Genomic DNA, 22416 nt, shown 5'->3' on the forward strand with positions numbered 1-22416 from the left:
GTTGGCATCTTTCCTCTTCTTCCAAAAAACACAAGTAATATTGCAGATGTTCAAAAGAAAAAGGAAGTGTCAAAACACCTGTTCTCAAAGCCTCCTGAGCAACTGAGTGTTGACAAAGGGGGAAAAGTGCAGAATTAACACAAAAAAGCCTGAAGATACAGAAATAAATCTTTTTACAAGTCTTATTTAAAAGGTCCCCGTCATGAAATTCTCTCTCAACGGGAGACACCGCCTTCAGAAGAGTGGTAAGTGTTATGTCTTTAGATGCTCTGGTAATGACTCCACGAAGCAATGTGTTGTACTTGAACTGGAGTGACCTTAGTCCTTTATTGATGACTCCAGCATGGGGATCACACCTGGTGGCCTGCCTTTTATACTAGGCCTGGCACCCTTGTACAGGTAACCTACAAGTCTTCCACTGAGGTGCCCTCTGGTGGCAAATCTTGTTATTGTACAAACAGTAACCATGTAGGATACATGACAGTAAGGATGGGAAAACAGAAGAAAAATGGAAAATCAAGAAAATTTCAACTCCATGACATCTTCAACAATTCTAAACTTGTATGCACCCCTTCAAGCTCTACTTAAGGAGGTATTCAGCAAGCAGCAAACAATGTATCTTTCGTGTTTAACTTACCTTATCAAAGTTCTGCATCTGTTCCCGGTTGCTGAACCAGGATTCCTTGTCCTGGTTTGGTTGAATTACAAACACTTCATAATCTGCAAACATCTGAGTAAAGCGATTGGCAAAGATTTCCCTGATCTGGATGTTAAGCTGATGAATCTTCAGCTCTTCCTCATTACAATGAACCTTTAAATCTTTGTTACTTCCAGCTTCCTCCCTCACTTCCAACTGCAATAATAAAACAGGCAACAGGTCAATCAATCCTTCCCTACACTGTGGATGGCAGGGAGTGGGGTGGGCAGGGAGTGGGGGGGCACCCCCGAGTTGCCTCGGCCTCACTGTTCAAGCTATTTAGCTACTGACTTTTGCTGAAAGATAGCTATTCATTTATCGAACACACAGTAGAATTTCTGATTGTTCAAAACATTACTTACAACTTACAACCATACTACATCGAGTGGAAAATAAAGGGCTCCAAATGAGGACAAATGTTCAATCTGGATTAAACAGATAGCTTTTAGCCAAAGTCTATTTCATAATAACATAAGAAATAAGAGCAGGAATAGGCCATTTGGCCCCTCGAGCCTGCTCCATTTAATAAGATCATGGCTGATCTGATCATGGGCTCAGCTCCATTTCCTTGCCCTGAACTTTATCTGCTTACTGCTGAGACCACTTTTATCCCCCCAAATTTTAATGTACAAAGCTCATGACTTATAATACATTCACTATTTTTTTTTTTAAGTATTCCACACACTTTGAACTTAGAAAAATAAGCAATAACAGAACTAAATCAAGTTCATAGGAAATGAACATGATGAAACAAGATCCAAACTATTTTATGAAATAACAGTAGCTGAAAAATCCATTTTATTCAACCAACTATGTTGATTTAAAGCTCGTGAAGAAAAGTCAGAAAAAGGAATTAATTCAAACACGAAAGCCAATCTCATACCACAGTGGAAGCCACGCAGAGTTCAATGCTTTGCAATTAGTTACACTTTTTTATATACAGCTGCCAAGTACTTGTGAAATTATCTATTTCTTTGGCAGCTTTTAATTAAAAGCTTTGTGCACCTCTCAGCGAATGCAGCAGGCTGGAATTAAGAAAAACATATTCATAATAGAAATTGCTGATCTTCCAGTGCAATAGGAGTTCAACCCATTCATGTGCAAACACCTGCGCTGAATACAATTTACAGCCCACGATTATGAGTTATTTTCTTATTGATTGGATGGCAGGATAAAATATCTACCTGTAAGAAAATTAATTGGCTCAAAAATCAAGTTGAACAATGGCTTGCTCAGAGAATTAGACATTTCCATTAAAGTGAAAGTCCAGGCTCCAAATCCCACATCCTAATTGCTTTTTGTTCTCCACAATCTTCATCTCTCTCTATTCCTCTCTCTTTCCATCCCTCCCCAATGATCCCAAAGAAGCCAACGTATGCCAAGATACAGCATCATGGGCACCAATCACCCTCTGGCATTGCACTCACCAATCGTCAGGAATGAATCCAGACGGTAAGTGTTGGCTTGATCAACTGTGTGGGGGGGAAGGAGGAATCTCACACACTGTGAGGGAAGCTGTCTCACATGTACAAAGCTTTCAAGAAGGGTTTACTGGACAGCAAAGGAGGAACAGAAAACTGTTGTTTCCTCTCCCAAACTGAGGAACACCAAAGTCAATTATAGCACCCCCACTATTGCCCCAGCTTTGACCCACTGACTCAGACAGGCTGGGGATGTGCATGTGATCTTACTGGTCTGTATGATTCAGTTCTACAATAAGCAGCGCATGTTCTAACTGAGGCAATAGGGGAAAACAAACTTTAGAAAAAGGACTTCCCCAGTAGTGTTTTTCCACCTAGATGATGACATTATAAAGCTACTTATTGGCTTTATGGGGTTAAAGGGTCCAAATAACTGCCTTTTAAAACATATACGGTAATTTCCGTGGCAAAAAAGTTTAGGCATTAAAGTAGGAGCATATTCTGCTAGTTAACAGCAATTCTGCTATATCAAGAAATGTGCCTTTCTTATAAAAATGAGGCAGAATTTCCTCATCTGCTGTCAAAAATCTATTCATGAACTCTCTAAAACATTTATTGGCCAATAACTGCCCATCTTCTAAAAACAATACAAGAGTGCCTCAAGAAAGCATGCTTCATCCAAACTCTTCCTCATCTTCTTCAGTGGTCTAGTGATATTGCTCTGTTCGCTGATGAATGGGGATGGGAGTGTTGCATTTATAAGTAAATCTTCTGATTTAAGTTTTTTTAAATTTTCCTACATTTGGATAAAATTATCAATGGCAATCATTTGAAAGTAAATCTGTTTATTTTTAGTTTTCATTAGCAACACAATTTTGGAAAATAAATAAAACATTTAAATAATAAACACAACTGTCTTCGCAAAGTATAATGCTAAAAGGAAGTGGTACATATCATTAGCAGCATCGTTAAAGCCTCCTCTCCCACAGCACTTCACTCAATCATTTGTACACCACTGGAAGTGCACTCTATATTGATGTTAATTGTTGGGACAGAGAAGACAAAGGGGGAGAAATTTGGTCACACCTCATTTGGGGTGGTAGCCCAGGCGGAGCGGTAATTTTAGCACCTTGAAAACGTTTTGCATCCTCCGCCCAGAAATTCGTCAGCATCGGGTGAGGAGCTGACGGGGGCGCTAAATCAGAGCTGGAGGGGCGGTAACGAGAGTTTGGTCAGTAAATTTGGCGGACCCATTGCATATGCGTGGAACTGAGTCAGACCCCGGCAACAGCCGAGTCTTAAAGAAACGACAACTCAAGTTCGCCCATTTGCAGTTCCATCTCCACAGGGTCTTCAGAGCGTGAAAATGGAGGAGCAAGGAGGATGCCAGATTTCTACTCGCTTCTCGCCCGTCACCCTCGATGCCTTGATGGAGGCAATGGAGATTCGCTGGAGTGCTCTTCAGCCTGGAGGGAGACGAATGTCAGTGCCTCGGGATTGCAGAAAGCTCTGGAGGGAAATAGCTCAGCACGTTACAGCTCGGAGCACGGTGCCCACAACAGTAACCCAATGTCGCAATACATTCAACGGCCTTACTACGGTCGTCAGGGTGAGTACCGTTTCCATTCACCTTCCAATGCTTTCATGTGAATCTCACTCTCCCACACAATGTAAAGACGTTTCACTGCCTACCCCTTCTCTCTGCCTACCAAGCCATGCTCCTCATTGCTGAAACGAGCCTGAGACCTCTCCGTTGCCTCACCAGACATGCTCTGCCCATGCAAGCGTCTCTGACCTAGCTCCTTACTCAGTCTGAGTCCACCTACCAACACCTTTCAACTCTTCATATGCGGTCCCAGTCTTGAGCCTCATACTTACTGGTAGTTGCTTGTGCCCCAGACCCACCATTCACACATCCACTATGCGATGCCACGCAGCATGAAATGCCGATATGCTCACTTCGCCATATTACTCGTGAGTACCTACTGCAGACACATGTGGCACACCAGCACCTACACAGCCACGAACAACTTTTTGCTTTTATCATTGTAGGACAAACTCGAGCACAATCTGCCCAAGTTGGATTGTCGGGGAAAGGGCCAGCCCTACCTGCAGAATCTGATCGATGAGGAGGAGCGAGTGTACAGCCTCATGGGCGCTGCATTCGTGGCGCTGGAGGACGGGGAGGCAGAGCCCCCGTGCGACAGTGACGATGTGTGAATCAGATGGGCGTTCTGTGTGAATCCCCTTAGCCTTGAGGCCACATGCCTTGCAAGATGTTGCAACCAAAACAATGATTTCTCCCCTCCTTCCTGCCCACTCCCCAGCTGATAACCACACTTCTGTTGCTTTGTGCTTACAGATGATGAGCCAGAAGAGCGCCAGCCTGCCTGTCAGTGGACGTCTTCAGATGACGGGGAAGATGAGGAGCTGGAGAGCAGTGTGCCAGGACAGGGCGAGATGTCAATATTTGGATCAAGTGGGGAGAGCACTTCGGTCAAAGAGGCCGTCTTCCCGGGGTTAGCTGAACCTAAGGCTCCTGGCCACAGTGGCCTGCAGCAACGCAAGCTCGAGGGGAGGCTCGGGGGCCAGCTCTCCGGAGGGTAAGTCGGCCCATGAGTCCTGCTCACAGACAGGCAGATGAAGACCTGGACTTGGAGGCTATGTCCAGGGATTCAATGCAGATGCACCGTGAGCTCATCGGTGCATTGGCGAGGATCCCGCCGAGCGTCGATGCACTTGTGTTAAATGTGATGGCGACTACCTCAACCGTGGCATTTGCGGTTCGGGGGCCCTTCGAACCCATCCTTGACGCTAGACGCCACAAGTGGCCATAGGGTACAAGAGATGGCGCGGGCCATGGCTAACATGGCAGTAGCCATTGAATGGCAGGCCAAGACCACACAATACCTGCATTCTGCCATATCGTCAGTGCGAGCTGGAATCAATGCGCTGTGTGCTCTGATGCAGGGTCAAATTGATGCCACGCAAGCACTGACTGCTGCCATCATGTCTGGGGCCCCATCAGTCCAACAGGGAGGTGACGGTGCCAAAGTAGGCCAGCAATCTGCGTTCCACCAGATTGCTCCGGATGCTGAGGCTGTGCCCCGGGTAAGTGGCAGGCCTTCGGTCGAGATGGAACATGATGTCTTCTCAGGAGGACATCATTCGGTCTCCCGACACTGCCATTCCGCCTTTGTACCTACCGCGGTCTGCACCCCAGTCATCCCACACTGCTGCTGTTCACTCTCAGGCGATGCTATCAGCAGCTGGGCCTTCTAGGCCCAGAGCTCGTCCAGGGCATCATGTTAGGCCATCTGTCCCGTCTCCCTCACACACACAGCTGGCCTCAAGCGACCTTGCTGCAGGCACTGAGGACCAATTGAGGAGGAACAGTAGGCGTGGGAGGGAGGGTGAGGCAGAGGGGTGGGAAATGTCGTCGCAAGACCCACTGATGAAAGATGTGGCCATGGGCCCTATGTTGAAAAGGTCAAAATGTTATTCATCTATTGTATTATTTGAAGGGACAGGTGCCCTATTTAGTTTTCTTTGATGGGTTGGGGTTTTAGGGGCTGTTTGAGTGATGTGTTTACAATAAAAAGGTAACTTTGAATGTTTCCTTCAGCCTCTGGTGTATGACAGTTGACTTGTAACGGAGAGGTGGCATTATCATGCCTCAATATGTGCTCATTATTAGCTGCATTCCTCAGCACACTCCATTTAAGAGAAGCGTTCCCTTATGAGCCGCTGCCGAATAGCCCTGCCGCCGCCAACATTGGCACGCTGCCTCCCCCGTGGATGCTGCTGGTCCTCATCGTGTTGCTGTTTATTCAGGGCGTCGGGAAGATCCTGTGCCTCCTCCCCCTCCACCTGAGGTGGGCTGGCAATCCACACTGGCAAGGCCTGGGCCCTCATGATCGCCAAGTTGTGCAGCATGCAGCACACCATAATGAATGGTGAGACCTGTTGAGGAGAGTATTGAAGGCTGCCTCCAGGGCAGTCCAGGCATCAGAATTGCTGCTTCAAGACCCCTATAGTCTGCTCTATGATGTTGCGGGTGGCAGCATGGCTCTCGTAGCGTCCCTCCGGCTCTGTGGTGGGGCTGCAGAGAGGGGTCATTAGCCAGGTGGCCAGGCCATATCCCTTGTCCCTGAGCAGCCAGCCTCAACCCTGCCATGGGAGCTGAAATAGTCATGGCACAATGCTCTCCCGCAGGATAAAGGCATCATGTGCACTTCTAGGATAGCGAGCATCGGCGGCGAGGATGCGCTGCATGTGGTTGCACACCAGCTGCACATTTAGGGAGTGGTATCCCTTTCTGTTTCTGAAGACTTATGCATTCTGGAATGGTACTCGCAAGGCCACGTGGTGCAGTCAATTGCTCCTTGCACCCTCGGGAAGCTAGCTATCCTGGCAAATCCACATCTGCACTCATCCTGTTTCTCCCTGGTCATTGGGAAGTTAATGAAGTCCATTCTGCGTGTGTTGAGTGCCTGTGTGACGTCGCGGATGCAGCAAATTGCTGCAAAATATGAGATACTGCATATCTCCCTTTCTGCAACCTGAAAGGAGCCGAAGGTGAGTGTCACCATGACCTCCACTGTGACGGGCAGCGCAATCCTAGTGCTGATGTGAGGCTGCAGGTCTTCTTGAAGGAGATGGCATATCGCTATAATGATTTCCTTTCAGAAATACAGCCTTCTGACACACTGCTCCTCGAACAGATCCAGGTATAAGCATTGCCGCCGGTAAAGCTGTAGGAGGTAAGGCCTCTTGCCAACAGCCCTTATCTCTTCACGGCACCTTGCTAGAGCATGTTCAATGTAATGCTGGCGAACAAGTAATGCCTCCATTAAAGTTTTAGAAATAAGTTTCTCTCAAGTTCAACTGATATGTCTGTAGCCGCTGCAAACTCAGAGGCTCACCACCGTGCTGTGTAAACATTGCACTGACTGTTATCTCTAACGGAAGCGATTCCTCATCTCTTTAAGCAGCCACCAGTTAACAACTCTGCAAGTCTGTACCGATTGTTTTTCCAGACGTTGTTCTTGGCGGTTGCTAAATGAGGTGGCGCACCTAATTATCTGACCGGGGTGCAAGCATGTGCATTGCACCAGGAATACGCCATGATCGGAGTGATCGCCAGGAGCCAGGCGCTACTGGTTTATGCCCCCAGTGAGCCTCTAATAAATTTTCGGTCGGGGCGCTAAACGCTGCGCTCCCGGTTGGTACCCTCTTTATCTGGCCGGTAACTGAGGCATTAGACAATCAAAAGTCCAGCAGGGGTTTGGAGCCTGAAATTTCTATTCATATTACAACAAAACAGAACATCCTTGGGCAACAGGAAGGCGATATAACCACAACATTAATAGACACAAGATTATTTGACCTCATCTTTTGATTAGTTTCAAAACACAAATATAAAATCCACACAAAAAATGAGCATTTGTAGAGAGAACTGTCACAAAAAAGACACAGACTAATGGAAATAGTCATTGCAAGAAATAGCTCAAAAAGGGAACTAAAGGTTCAGAACAGACGAATATGTGGGCTAAGAGTTGCTGCACAAAACACCCCCACATCGCCAGGGTTTCAGATCAGGGGGTGGGGGGGGGGGGGGGGGGGAGTGCACAAATTAGTAGCACAATTTGAAAAAAGTGGATTAATAATTGGAATACAACTGGAGGGAAAGTAGATGAAAGTGGGTTCCAATGGTAAGATGACAAACCCACTTTATGTACTTCTTTCTGCAAAATTCATAACTTTTTAACTCAAAGGTAAACTTCCCATTTAAACCAACTTCAAAATCACTTGCATATAACAGGGCAATGATTTTTCCACAAACTGTTTTGAATTCCTCCTACCTGGTGCAATGAGATGACCTGAAGCAAGATATACACCTGAAAAATCTATTCGTTACTATAATTTTAATGTGAATATCAAAATCCTTCTAAAGATCTGGAGACTCGTGACAGCAGAACAAACATGCCCTCATGAAATGTTAACTTTCGATGGCCAATTAAAAGATCTGCCTTCTACCTCCAATTGATGTGTGCAATCACTTTTAAATGTCACAATTTGAATAAATTATCAAACTAAATCTTCCAAGGTGACTACAGAGGAAATAAATTTAACAATGGTTAATACTGCTGGTAAAACGCATTGATAAATTTCAAGATAAATTTCCCCAACCTCCTTTACAATACATAAATCACTGATTTTTTTCCTCCTGTTATCTGGCTCACCTTAATTGGCTAGCTGCAGTTTGAGAAATAATCATTAGGAAATATATTAAAGAATATATTAAAGCTGCATGGTGTGTTAGGTTAAAATCAATTACATCTCAGTCTATATAAATAACACAAACAATAAAGATGTCCCTTCCATCATTTTCTTGAAAGACCACAAATCAAAGAACAAGATTTTTTCAAAATATTGAAGTGATTTTCACATGAACAAGTATTGCAGAATAACTATCGTGGAAATTAATTGGTCGAACTTTGATTTTGAAGTTCTCATGTTCACCCTATATTTTTTCTTTCAAAAGAATAGTTTTGGGGATTTTTCCAATTTCATGATGAAGTCAAGGAACTCAATTTTCCCCAGTAATTTGCACTGTTTTGTTGGCACGCGCCGCTTTTTTTGGCCTAAATTTAAAAATCCAAGTTTCCCCAAATATTGTGCGCCAGCGTAACTCAGCTAGTTATGAATTTTTTAGGTTCGTTTTTTTTTGCGTCATGGGGGCATAACCTGATGTCTGCACCAGTTTTTCACAATTATGCAAGTTTGGCCAAATTACATTTTTCCTAGAATGGCGTTTGTGACCATTCCCGAAAAACCTTCTGGGCACTTAAGAAAAACCAGCGCACATCAAAAAGTCGGTGCAGAAAGATGCCATTGTTTTTAGGCGAAGTTTTGGAGGGAGTCAAGAACACATAAATATGCACCACCAAGTTTACATTTTTCAAACGTAAAACGCAGAAAATTGAAGTTTCATGGAATTCTTTAAGTTTTTATTTATTTTTTTATAAAAGTGCCACGCCACCACCAAACATCTCCAAACCGGGCTTGAGGGTCAGCCAGCAGAATCGGTCCCTCGCCCAGGGCTCGGCTTGAAAAGAAGCCTGGGGTCTGGACAGCGAACTGAAGACATGAGAAGCCTTACACTATGCCACTCTGCATCAAATGAAGCCCTGGGGGGGGGGGGGGGGAGGTGTTTCCTGATCACTGTGCATGCTCAGACCTGAGTGTGGTCCATACTAGGATGTTGAAAGAGAAAGAACGAACGAACCTGGTCGTACCTGCTGTTTTGAGCTTCTTGCAAAGGTAAATGTAATCATGGGGCAATACGGACAATGACATACCTTGCGCAAGCCTTACGCACAATGGTGCTGCGGAGGAGACAATTTGATGTCATCGCATGAGGAACCTCAGAACCTGTAGGGTGCTGGGCAGGAGGCCTTACCCACGTCGGGTATATCGAGAAAGGCGTCCATAACTGCACCCGAGTGATGCAGACTGTATCAGAAGGCTGCATTTCTGCAAAGAAGTTGTAACTGAGATCTGCGAGTTAATAAACGCAGACCTGCAATCTAGAAGCATCAGGAGGATTGCTTTGTCAGTTGAAGTGAAGGTTACAGTTGCACTTTTATTCTATGCATCTGGATCGTTCCAGGCCACAACTGGGGATGCATGCGCCATTTCTCAACATGCAGCACATATCTGCATTCGGCAGGTGACAGCTGCACTATATGCCCGGAGGAATAACGACATAAAGTTCCCCATGACCACCCAGGCAATGTGTGAAAGGGCTGTGGGCTTCTCCAGGATTGCTGGCTTCCCAAAGGTACAGGGCTACATTGATTGTACCCACATCGCCTTGCGAGCACCTTTGGAAGATTCAGAGATGCACAAAAACAGAAAAGGCTTCCACTCCGTTAATGTGCAACTCATGTGCAATGACATGCATCACATCATGTCAATTGATGCAAGATACCCTGGGAGCATCCATGATGCATTCATACTACGTGAGAGCGCTATATCTGCCATGTTTCAGCAGCAGCCAGAAGGGCAGAGCTGGCTACTGGGAGACAAAGGGTAGGCCTCACCACCTGACTCATCACGCCCCTACGAGTAACCCAGACGGAAGCTGACCGGGAATACAACATGTTGCACATTGCGATACGCAGCATCATAGAGAGGACCATTGGCATCTTGAAATACCATTTCCGATGCCTGGACCATTCCAGTGGCTACTTGTAACACTCCCCTGAGATTGTCGATCAGTTCACCATTGTGTGCTGCATACTGTGTAACTTAGCCATCATGAGGCAGCAGCAGCTGGTAGTCGACCAACCTGAGGTGAGAGTGGCTGATGATGATGATGAGGATACCATTGCACAGTAATCTTCTGCAAGTTGCTTCCAGTGTTTCTTCATTTCTTTTGGTGAAACTTTTATATGACCTCTGCTGGTGTCCAGCTCGTGCCATCTGTCCTCAATCACAGTAACTAGTGCCTCCACTTCATCCCTTAAGAAATTCTTGATCCTTGAGCCGCGTTGCATATTGTATTGCAGCTCCGATTTTTCCAATGAGAATTAAAAAGTTCTCACACACAACTGGCTCTTTAAAAATGGCCGAGTGTAGACCGGGAGCTGTACTGGGCATGCACGCCCATAGCAATCACGTCAAAAACGTAATTTTTTTCCCTGCGCATGCGCAGAAGGGGAGGGGGCATCATTTTTTTGGCGCAGACATTAGGCTCCACCCCCACCCCCCGAAGCTACAGGACAGGCTGCGTGGTGCCAAATTCAAAAAATAGAACGGGGAAACTTACTACTTATTTTTTGGGAGTTGTTGGGGCCAAACAAAAAAGGAGTAACTCTGGCAATATGCCAAAAAACAGCATTGGGGAAAATTGAGCCCCTACTAGATCGCTCCACTATCCATCATATTCTTTTAACTTTGACAAGCCTGAATTTTTTCTTTTATTAACACTGGTTTGGAGGATCACAGTTAACACCATATCCTGCTCAGAACCAAAGCTATTAACCAAGAAGTTAATGCACAGACTTTAAACCCTTTAAGGGCCACAGCTGCATTTCTGTATCAAAATTCCCACATGCAACAAGATTCAAGGTCTTGTCAGTTCCAAGAATAGCTTCAATAAAGTTTGCCTATTTATTGAATTCGATTACAGATATAGCCCTAACCGTGAGAAATTTTCACATCAGGATATACCTGAAAGATGAGATGGGTGCTCCAAAAGGTGTAAATCAAATTTCTTATTTACCTCCTGCAATATTATTGTTACAATTCAGACTGAAAACTTACCTATTCTAAATTTACCTATTCTACATTAAATAAATTGTCTCTTGGTTTTTAGCCCGAGTCTTTGTCTGATAGAGTCCATGTTTATTCTACCCACTGGCAAGATAATCTCATGACAGCCCATGCTACATTCCAATAGGCTGGCATGCAGTGGCAAAGGTTTCCTGTTCAATCCCTGGGTCTCACTATTGTTTACATAGCTAATGAGCAGTAAAGGCACACGTCAGAACATATAGGACACAAAGTTGACAATGCAAAACCAGAGTAGAATATCTTGCAATATATCCAAAAACACAGCAGTCTAATCACCTGTTGAGACAGTCATCACAAAAGGCAAGTTTGGTACATTAATACATATATCAGACTAAATGTGGAAAAATCAGAGCCCAAAACAGCACACAGTATTTCAATAACAGCCTAATCAAGGTCTTGGACAAGTTATTTGTGTTCTATTGGCTCAATTTTGGCCGAGCCCATTTTTCAGTGTATATACCCGAGTTGCGGCGCTTTAGTACGTCCGAAGATGTTCCGGAAAAAAATGTTCCAACTTTGGCCGCTGTCTGGCCTCTTCACTGCAGCCACGCAGCGTGGCCAGTCACCTTGGGGGGAGGGGAAATGCTGGAAAATGTGCCGGACGTCAGCACATGCGCATGAAGAATGGTGAGGAGTTGGCAATCGGCCATAACAGATTGGGCACTGTTCTGAAAACAATAGCCAGCTCCTCTCATGAGGAAGGTTACTGAAGCACAGCACTGAACAGAGACAGATAAAGACTTTTAATCAGGAGAGGTTAGATGAAATTAGTTTTGTCTTTACCCAGCAATTCTTCCGCTGCCAAATGACATCAAGGTAAAATATATTATTCAGCGTTATTAATAAGGAACCTCTAAGTTTTACCTGATATTTCATTACTATAAGAAATAAATTATTTTCTGGAACTAAGAAACCTTTTATTCTAAAAGTAATATGACAGGGATCTTGGGAGATTTGAAATTTAAATGCAATCTCGGAGTAATTACAAGTCAGGCCCAATGGAGTGGGTTTAAGTGCTTCCTATTTTTACTTCCAATCGCTCCCGCTCCTCGCCCAGGCCGAGTGGCTTCCCTGTTCGTTCTCCCGCTCCTAGCCCAGGCCAAGTGGCCTCCCTGTTCGTTCTTCTGCCCCTAGCCCAGGCCGAGTGGCCTCCCTGTTTGTTCTCCCACCCCTAGCCAAAGCCGAGTGGCCTCCTGGTGTGATCTCTGAGTTCTCCTGCCTGCTGGTGAGTTCCGTGAGTTCTCCTGCATGCATTCTGAGTGTCCCAGGCCAAGTGGAGAAAGATGAATTGCAGTTAGATGCTGAAGGTAGGACTTTAATTTTTTATTTCTTCTTATTTTAATTCTGCGATGGAAGGATGGTTTTGCAAGTCTGTTCCCTAAGGTTTGGTTGGTTCAGGTCCAGGTCCTCTCTGCTTCCCGCCCCTATCCCAGCCGAATGGCCTCCGAAATACTTACCTGCGCCGATTTCTTGAACTCTCCGCAAGAGTTTTCTCAAGTCGCCACATACGCTGGCCTAAGTAGAAATGGAGTAACTATTGGCTGCCAAAGTTGCCTAAATGGCCAGAACTGGCGTAGGTGGCTGGTAACGCCCCCTTTTGAGAAAAAATAAACTAACCTAAAAAAAACGTAACTAAGCGAGTTACGCTGATGCAAATTGATTGGGGGAACTGGGGATTTTAAATTTAGGCCAGAAAAAGCAGCCTTCTCCAAAATAAGGAGCAACTCCTGGCCACAATTAAGCCCTATGTTTCTGCTTACAAAACTAACCTTTTAATGGCCTTATTTACATGTACAGTTGCCTTTACGACAATAACAATAACTTTCATTTATATAGTGCCTTTTAACAGAAAAACATGTTGAAGTGCTTCAGTGCCGCAAGGGGAAAACCACAACCAGTGTATCTGCACACCAAGGCTCTTCTCCTCTATCATGGTCAGCCTTAGCTCAGTGGTAGCACTCTCACCTGAATCAGTGGGTCATGGGTTTAAGCCCTACTCCAGCGACTTGAACACATCATAAGAACATAAGAAATAGGAGCAGGAGTAGACCATACGGCCCCTCGAGCCTGCTCCGCCATTCAATAAGATCATGGCTGATTTGATCATTGACTCAGCTCCACTTCCATAACCCCTTATAGTTTAAGAAACTGTCTATTTCTGTCTTACATTTATGCAATGTCCCAGCTTCCACAGCTCTCTGAGGCAGCGAATTCCACAGATTTGCAACCCTCAGAAGAAATTCCTCCTCATCTCAGTTTTAAATGGGCGTCCCCTTATTCTAAGATGATCTAGGCTGACTCTCTAGTGCAGTACTGAGCAAACGCTGCACTTAAGAGATGCCGTCTTTTGAATGAGATGTTAAACTCAGGAGATCCCATGGCACTATTCAATGAAGAGCAGGGGAGTTCTCCTGTAGTTCTGGCCAGCATTTATTGCTCAATCAACATCACCAAAAACAGATCAACTGGTCATTTATCTTATTACTGTTTATGGGAGCTTGCTGGGCGCAATTTGGCTGCCTCGTTTCCTCACATTACAACAGTGACTATACTTCAAAAATAATTCAATAGCATTTTGGGCATTCTGCAATCATATAAATGCAAGTTCTTTATTTCACTCTTGACTCCATTTAATATCTTGCCATTGAAGGTGTATTTCCTTTCCTTAATTCCAATGACTACATATTTTTTCTACTTTGAACTCCATCTATCTGCACATCCAGTTAGCGTACCAATGTCCTCCTGAAAAACAGTGATAAAACTTCCATTCTACCGGTCTATGCCTATTTACATATTACAACTTCAGAGAAGGAACCCAAAGATACTCTACATCTGTGGAGAAAACAGACAAGATAACGGTTCAGATATGGAGTTTTCAAACTAACAAAGGGTCCACATGTGGAGAGTTAACTTGTCTGTTCCCTCCACAGATATTGCCTTGTCTGCTGAGTAGATTTTTTTTTAAAGCAATTTCTGTGTTTTTTAAGGTTTCCAGCATCTGCAACATTTTGCTTTGTGGAATGATACAGCACAGAAGGAGGCCATTCATCCCATTGCGCTTGTGCTAGCTCTTTTGTAGAGATACCCAATTGATCCCACTCCCCCTGCTCTTTCCCCACAGCCCTGTAAATTCTTTTCCCTTCAAGAATTTATACAATTCTTTTTTGAATGTTACTATTGAATCTACTTCCACCACTCTTTCAGTCAGTACATTCCAGTGCACAACAGCTCGCTGTATAATAAACTATTTCCTCATGTCGCCTCTGGTTCTTTTGTCAATCACCTTAAATCTGCCTCCTCTAGTTATTGATCCTTCTGCCACTGGAAACAGTTTCTCCTATTTACTCTGCCATAATTATTCATGATTTTGGACAACTATATCAAATCTCTGATATATCAAACCTTCCCTGCTCTGTCCAAAGACTCACATAACTTTGAGCCAGAGAATGTGTGTATTTCAAATGGCCAAATGCTCAATCAGAGCAGCAACCAAAATGTTCAACTCATTACGATGCTCACCAGCTGCAAAATCCAAGAAAAATTAAAACAGCGTCTATTCCAATTTGAATCCCGACAGATCTTAGATCTGTTGCCATCACATCAAGTCAGAGTACAGTTTTCACGGATTGTCAAAAACACCACAAAGCTAATCATCCAGACATCATATACACATGCTGATTTGATTAAAAAAGCAAAAAGCTACAGCAACCACTAGATCTCTTTAATATGCAATTTCATACTCTCAAATAGCAGCGACATTGGTAGGGAGTGGGGGGAGGGGAGTGAGAAAAATAAGAATATTAAAGTTGGGTGATTGATTCCTGTTTGTAACTACAAATTTCATAACATTGATTGACGTGAAATAAATAGAACACCTCAAAATGCAGAGCTCTCACTAGTATAGACACTGGTGGGGTCCATAAGCTTACATGACAAAAATATTAAACAAAAACAAATGTCTCTTGCCAATCCACCTTTTCTCAATGGCTTTAATGTCATCATCATCATCATCATAGGCAGTCCCTCAGAAGATTGCCCATCCTCTAATGACAGTAAAAAAATAACAAAAATAAAACCCTTTCTTCCCTCACCCCTCAAAACATTTTTGCATTCGTATCATCAGTATGAGGGGTAATTAAAAATAGATTAAGACAGAAGAAAAACAAAACCAAGCGTTTACATATCAAAGATTCAGCATTTTTATATTTTTCAGATGAATAAATCCAAGGATGAGGCTATATTTGCAGTGCATTTTAATGGCTCCCCGAGACTGCAATGATCTTCACAGCCATCATTTGGAGACAACCTCAATGTGCCGTATAACTCTAAATAAATTAAAAACTAACCTTCTCTAAACTGACACCAGTCCTTTTGACAAGGGCCTGCAACCTTGCCATGGTCTCGTTTTCCTTTAGCAATTCATACGTGCTCAGTGCTGACCCGGCTACATTTCCGTTCTTCTTATCGCTCCCTTTAAGATTCTTCAGCTTAGAGGCACTTTCACTGCAGTGCAGGTTCCCTTCAGGTGGAATCCCAAACGCCATAAGGATCTCAGAGATTTCTTGAATGAATTCTAGTTTATTTGGAAACTGTGGCAAGTCTTCCGGCAGTTCAATGAAATGGTTATCTATGTCCACAAAGCACAGATTTGCCTGAAAAAGTTAAGTATATATTCAGAAAGATTTAAAGTTCTGAGAGAAATACACACATTTATAATGCTACTAGCATTAAACAACGAAAAAAATGACACATGCCATCAGTCCCTCGCCTAGTGTAGACTAAGGAATAGATCAGTATGGTTTTATGGCTGGTTCCTGGTCTGTGTTGTGTCAGTCAACAATAGGGTTCGAGCTCCTTGAGCTTAAATTCCAACAATAAACAAACATATTTTAAAATCAGCTAGGGTTTCCAATTCTTTCAGGACGCAGTAATCCCGCTGGAAGCATACAAGACTGTTGGGTAAAAACCGGATCAGTTTTCGGTAGAACATATGGGCAGCCAAAATACTCATCATTCAGGCTCATAGGAAAAATGGTAAATTAAGTAGACTACAACTCAACGCTATCATGTCTCATTACCTTAATGAGGAGGAATAAAAGGGAGAAAACTGGATTAGGAATGAAGAAAATTTTACAATGTTCAACAGCTCTAGCAGCCACCATGATCCAAAGATTGTTAATCACAGTTATATTGGGCATTTCAACTTACCTGATCATATTTGCCAAGTTTTATTTGGTTTTCAGCTAGTCTACCATTTTGCAGGAGGGGAGAAACCTGGAAGGAGTTGCATCCTACATTTTCATAGCCTACAACCACAGACCCACAAAGAAAATCTGCTTAAAAATAGACCATAATGGGACCAAAAATCCACAACTTTCCTCTGCCGCTTTAACAATGGCAAATTGGGACTTCTTCTGTATCATGGTTACATGCCGAACCCCATTGCGTCCCCAGGCTCCACTGAAAACTGGCAACTACAGAATAAGTAGAAACAGATGCTCTTGTATTTAAATAGCAAGTGTAACTTTCTGAATAAACCAATTACTTTTTCACTTTACAAAAGCAAAAAATCAATTCTTACCACCTCCCCCCAAATCTAAGGGATATATTTGTTTTCCAGTAATAATAATAACTTTTATTTATATAGAGCTTCTAACGGAGTAAAAAGTCCCAAGGCGCTTCACAGCAGTGTTACATGACAAAACAGATAAATTTGACACTGAGCCACAAAAGAAGAAATGAAGGCAGATGACCAAAAGCTTGTTTAAAGAGGCAGGTTTTGAGGAGCATCTTAAAGAAGGAAAGAGAGGTAGAGAGGCAGAGAGGTTTAGGGAGGGAATTCCAGAGTTCAAGGCCCAAACAGCTGAAGGCACAGCCACCAATGGCTGAGCAGTTATAAAGAGGGATGTTCAAGAAGCCAGAATTTGAGGAGCGCAGACAGTACAGAAAAGGATGCAACAATATGTTAGATAATTAAACATTTTTGTCCCAGGCCAAATACAACACTATTGCACAAAGCTCAAGTACCCTAACCAAGAATGTCTGGCACTCAAGTAATCTTTCTATCAGTCCAAATTTCTGATATTTTCCCCACAGTTGTTTAAACATTCCTATCTATGTGGACAAACGTTCACACACTTTCTTTCTTCTTGCTGCATGAATTGAAACATCAAACAATATTGCTCTGAAATAACTTATGCAGAGAACAGCAGCTATTAGAAATTACACAATAGGTGACTATTTGGCCGAAATCTTAATGTGGTATTCAGATAACAGGTCAGTTGCATGCCAAGAACAAAACATACCGTGCCAGACAAAGAAACACCATTCTGCACAACTGCCAACAGTCTAACTTTGCTTCCTCACTTGGCACAGGAGACATTGCTAGAATTTAAGTTTTCAGAAGTGAAAATCCATTTGCTGCTTTAAATTCATCGAACATTTTCCTGCCAATTTAATTGTTTGCAGGTGTCGGTGTTATTCCCTTGCGTTCCTCCAACCCCCAGCACACTATAATGAACTAAAACCTCTTAAAGTAGCAAACTAAACTCTTATTCAGTAAAAATAAAACATTCATACTGCTGACACAATTAAATAATTAGTAAAAATACATTTGACCTAAATTCAGTGCCTGGTTAATTCCCACTGAAGCTTACATAAAATCCAATGGATAAGTTGTACCCTAATGCATACTTTTATATATGTTGAGTACAATGGTGTGACTTATAACTGAATCAAAACTATCAACTGTAAAACTGGGAAGCAAATTGCATACTAGATTTTATTGTAGATCCTTCAACTCTTTTATTGAAATTCTACATTCCAAATTATAGTTTAGATCAAAAGCCAAACAACAATTCGAATGAATGAATATCATTGGTTCTAGTTTCAGTCGTGCTCATAACACCCTTATTACAGCATAATCTCAGGACAGGAGAACAAATTCGGAAGGAGAAGAAATGTCATTGATATTGTGCGTTTAAAGTAGAAAATGTCCTAAGATACTTGACAGAGGCATACTGAGCGAAAGGCTTCATAATAGGAGGGTGAGCAAACGTTTGGTCAGAGGTCTCAATAGCTCAGAGGGATTTAGGGAGGGAATTACAGAGCATGGGGCCCAGGTGGTTGAGATGTACAATTCTAGGGCTCAATTTTCCCGGGTCATTTGAGCCATTTGCACGTGCTGTTTTTTCTGGCGTAATTATTTAATTAAAAGTTCTCCTCTGGAATCTGCGCCGGCATAACTGCTTCAGTTACAATTTTTCTACGTTAGGTTTTTTTGTTCCCTCATATCTGCGCAGTTTTCAGTATTTTTCAGTTTGCACAAAAATGTTTTATACTACGTCGGCGTATCTGGCCACTCCCGAAAAATCTTCTGGTGAGTTAACAGAAAGCAGTGCACATTGAAAAAGAGGCCATTGTTTTTCATTGAAGTTTTTAGAGGGAGTCTCTAACACTTGAAATATCCATAATAAAGTTCTACTTCTTTTTACCTTTCAACGAAATTCATGGAAGTTTCTTGGATTTCTGAAGATTTTTTTTTTTTTACTCATACGCCATCACTGAACGTCTTCAAGCAGGGCTGGGGGCCGTCAGAATCGTCCCCGCGCCCGGACACTGGTTCGGCTAGAAAACAAGCCCGGGGACCGGGGGGGGGGGGGGGGGGGCGGGAAGGGAGGTGGCGATCGGAAGACTTCTGCACCGAGCCGAGGGTGAGGATGGGAGGGGTGAGGGAGCTGTTGATTGGAAGGCTTCTGCACTGAGCCCGGGGAGGCAGGTGGCGATCGGAAGGCTGCTGCACAAGGCACAAGACTGCAATGAGTTTGGCGGGGCGGGGTGGGAGGGAGAAGAAGTCACACGACCTGGGTGTGGTCCATCCATACAGACCTTGGGGAAAGAGAACAAAGAACCTGTCCTGCCTGCCTGCCATGTTGAACTTGCTGCAAAGGTAAGGTTTTACTATGGGGGCAATACTGAAAGTCATACCCTTGTGCGAGCCTTCTGCATGATGGTGCTACGTAGGAGACAACTGATTCGACGTCATTTCATGAGGAGCCTCAGAGCCCCTAGGATGCTGGGCAGGAGGCTTTATCCACATTGGTTATATCGAGACAGGCGTTCGTACCTCCACCCGAGTGATGCAGACTGTGTCAGAAGGCTGTGTTTCCGCAAAGAAGTTGTAACTGAGATCTGTGAGTTGGTGAAAGCAGACCTGTACCCTAGGAGCGTCAGGAGGACTGCTTTGTCAGTTGAAGTGAAAGTTACAGCTGCACTTTCATTCTATGCCTCCGGATCGTTTCAAGCTACAACTGGGGATGTGTGCGCCATCTCTCAACATGCAACACATGTCTACATTTGGCAGGTGACAGCTGCAGTATATGCACAGAGGAATGACTACATAAAGTTCCCCATGACCTCCCAGGTAAAGTGTGACACGGCTGTGGGCTTCTTCAGGATTGCTGGCTTCCCAAAGGTACAGGGCTGCATTGATTGTACCCACATCGCATTGCGAGCACCTTTGGAGGATTCCGAAGTGTTCAGGAACAGAAAAGGCTTCCACTCTATTAATGTACAGCTCGTGTGTGACAACATGCATCAAATCATGTCAGTTGATGCAAGATACCCTGGGAACAACCATGATGTGTTCATCCTACGCGAGAGTTATATCTGCCATGTTTCAGCAGCAGCCAGAAGGGCAGAGCTGGCTACTGGAAGACAAAGGGTACGGCCTCGCCACCTGGCTCATGACGGCCCCATGCGTAACCCGGACGGAAGCTTACCGGGAATATAACATATTGCACATTGCAATACGCTGCATCATAGAGAGGACAATTGGCATCTTGAAACAGCGTTTCCGATGCCTGGACCATTCCGGAGGCTACTTGCTATACTCTTCTGAGATTGTTGGTCAGTTCACTGTTGTGTGCTGCATGCTGCATAACTTAGCCATCATGAGGCAGCAGCAGCTGGTAGTAGAAGACCATGGGCTAGAACCTCCACTTTTTTGGCCTGCTTAACGCCCACTTAACCGCTGAAATGACGCCCAGATAGCGCCCATTTTGGCACAAAATGGAAACTGACGGTTATTTTTTTTAGGAGACTTATTGCAGAGTATTATTTTCCCCATGTGTTTAATGCAGAAAAAAAATATTATCACCTGCCCACTTTTTGGGGGCGGAATCAGCAGAATGGGGCGATTTCAACTGCCATATCATCGGCCAGCATTACTTTCCTCACGGACTTAACACCAAGATTCAATAATAATGCCCGGCGACTGTTTTTTGTCATAAAGAGCATATTTACCGAAACTAGCAGCAATGGAGATGGCCCAACGTCAATTTCACCACCTCGCACACATATCGCCCGCTCAAAAAAACAGCCACAATAAGTGGAACTAACCAGGACGGACGATAGCGGTGTGGCTGCCATTTGTTAAGTCCTACTCTTACGTGAGGAACTGATATCGGAAAGATTTGCCTGAAAGAGCGTTGATCTGAGTGACAATGCTGACACACTGCTGTGTGTGCGCAGCTCAGACATCAATGGTGCCCATCATCTTGGTGCCAGTTAAAGTTTACATTGATTGATGTGAAGTTGTATTTAACCCTTTCATGGTAAGAAATCACCAGTGTGTAATGGTCCAGCTATCTGAGACAATGCACAACAAGGTTATGTTCAATAACAAAAGTTTAATACCAACATTCATTTGCGGGGGGGGGGGGGGGGGGGGAAATGAAGGCAGATGCGGTGGGTGCACAGGTACAGGAGCGGGGGGATGCCGAGGGGGCAACATTCTCTGATGCAGAATCAGGATCTTGGTCCTTGCTCTCATCTGTCATTCGCAGTGGTGGTGCAGAACCTCGGGGTGGAATGCCGTGCTCGGGGACCACTGGGAGCTCTCTGCCACCAGTGTTCCTGGCTACCAGCTCCAGGGCCTCCTCCATCCCTTCCATGTTATATCTTATTTGTTGGACAAAAACTATTCTTGTTGTTTAACAGGCTTTTTGCTACTGGTGAATCTTCCTCGTGCCTCCCACAACAGCCAAACAAGCACACACCACAGCCACACATGCTTTCAGTGCCTCTGAGCTCCCTCTCTCTCTCTCTCTCTCTCTGTCTGTCTCCTCTTCTGCGCTGTCATGATGACCCTTGATCTCCTGAATCACGGGAATCGAGCGTTGCCATGCCGTTGCTAAGGACGGCCACACTTTACGGCAGAAGGTCAAAGATTTTTTACACTACCGCCCATTTGATATCGCGCATGGTAACGCCCATTTAAAAAAATGTAAACTAGGTGTGTTGAGAATGGGCGAGAAGCCGCCGATCTGAAAACCTTTTTTAACCACCCACGCCGGAAATAACGTCCATTTTTGGGCGATAAGCTCAAAAGTGGAGGTTCTATCCAATGGCTCTAAAGAGCGACAAGTTCCCAAGGCCGGATGGTTTCCATCCCAGGGTTTTAAAGGAAGTGGGTGAACACATTGCAGATCCCCTAACTATAATCTTCCAAAAATCTCTCGATTTAGGAACCATTCCTTTAGATTGGAAAATTGCATATATCACTCTGCTATTTAAGAATGGCGAGAGGGGGAAACCAGGTAATTATAGACTAGTTAGGCGAATATCTGTTGTCGGGAAATTGCCAGAGTCTGTAATTAAGGATAGGGTGACTGAGCACATTGAACATTTTCAGTTGATGAGAAAGCCAGCATGGACGTGAAAGGTAGGTCATACCTGACAAACCTGATTGAAAGAGGTGACTAAAGTAGTGGATAGGGGAATGTCTATGGATGTTATTTATATGGACTTCCAGAAGGCATTTGATAAAAGTCCCACATAAGAGACTAATAACTAATAACAGAACTGAGGGACAATTATTGACCTGGTTAGGAAATTGGCTGAGCGGCAGGAGACAGAGGGGGCAAAATTGCCCCG

General features: G+C 44.0%; 1 protein-coding gene across 7 annotated transcripts in view; it reads right to left on the reverse strand.

Annotated features, from left to right (window-relative positions):
* The window catches only part of dennd5a (DENN/MADD domain containing 5A), a 233345-nt gene that overhangs the window by 89813 nt on the left and 121116 nt on the right, over positions 1 to 22416 (reverse strand). For all 7 annotated transcript variants that reach the window (XM_070899600.1, XM_070899599.1, XM_070899602.1 and 4 more), the window contains 2 exons: positions 15828 to 16133; positions 638 to 853 (listed from right to left, as the gene is read on the reverse strand). In XM_070899600.1, coding sequence (XP_070755701.1) covers positions 638 to 853; positions 15828 to 16133 — 522 coding nt within the window. The remainder of the gene's footprint in view (positions 1 to 637; positions 854 to 15827; positions 16134 to 22416) is intronic.

This window comes from Pristiophorus japonicus, chromosome 14 (assembly GCF_044704955.1).
Source record: "Pristiophorus japonicus isolate sPriJap1 chromosome 14, sPriJap1.hap1, whole genome shotgun sequence".
In the NCBI taxonomy this organism is placed as follows: Eukaryota; Metazoa; Chordata; class Chondrichthyes; family Pristiophoridae; genus Pristiophorus; species Pristiophorus japonicus.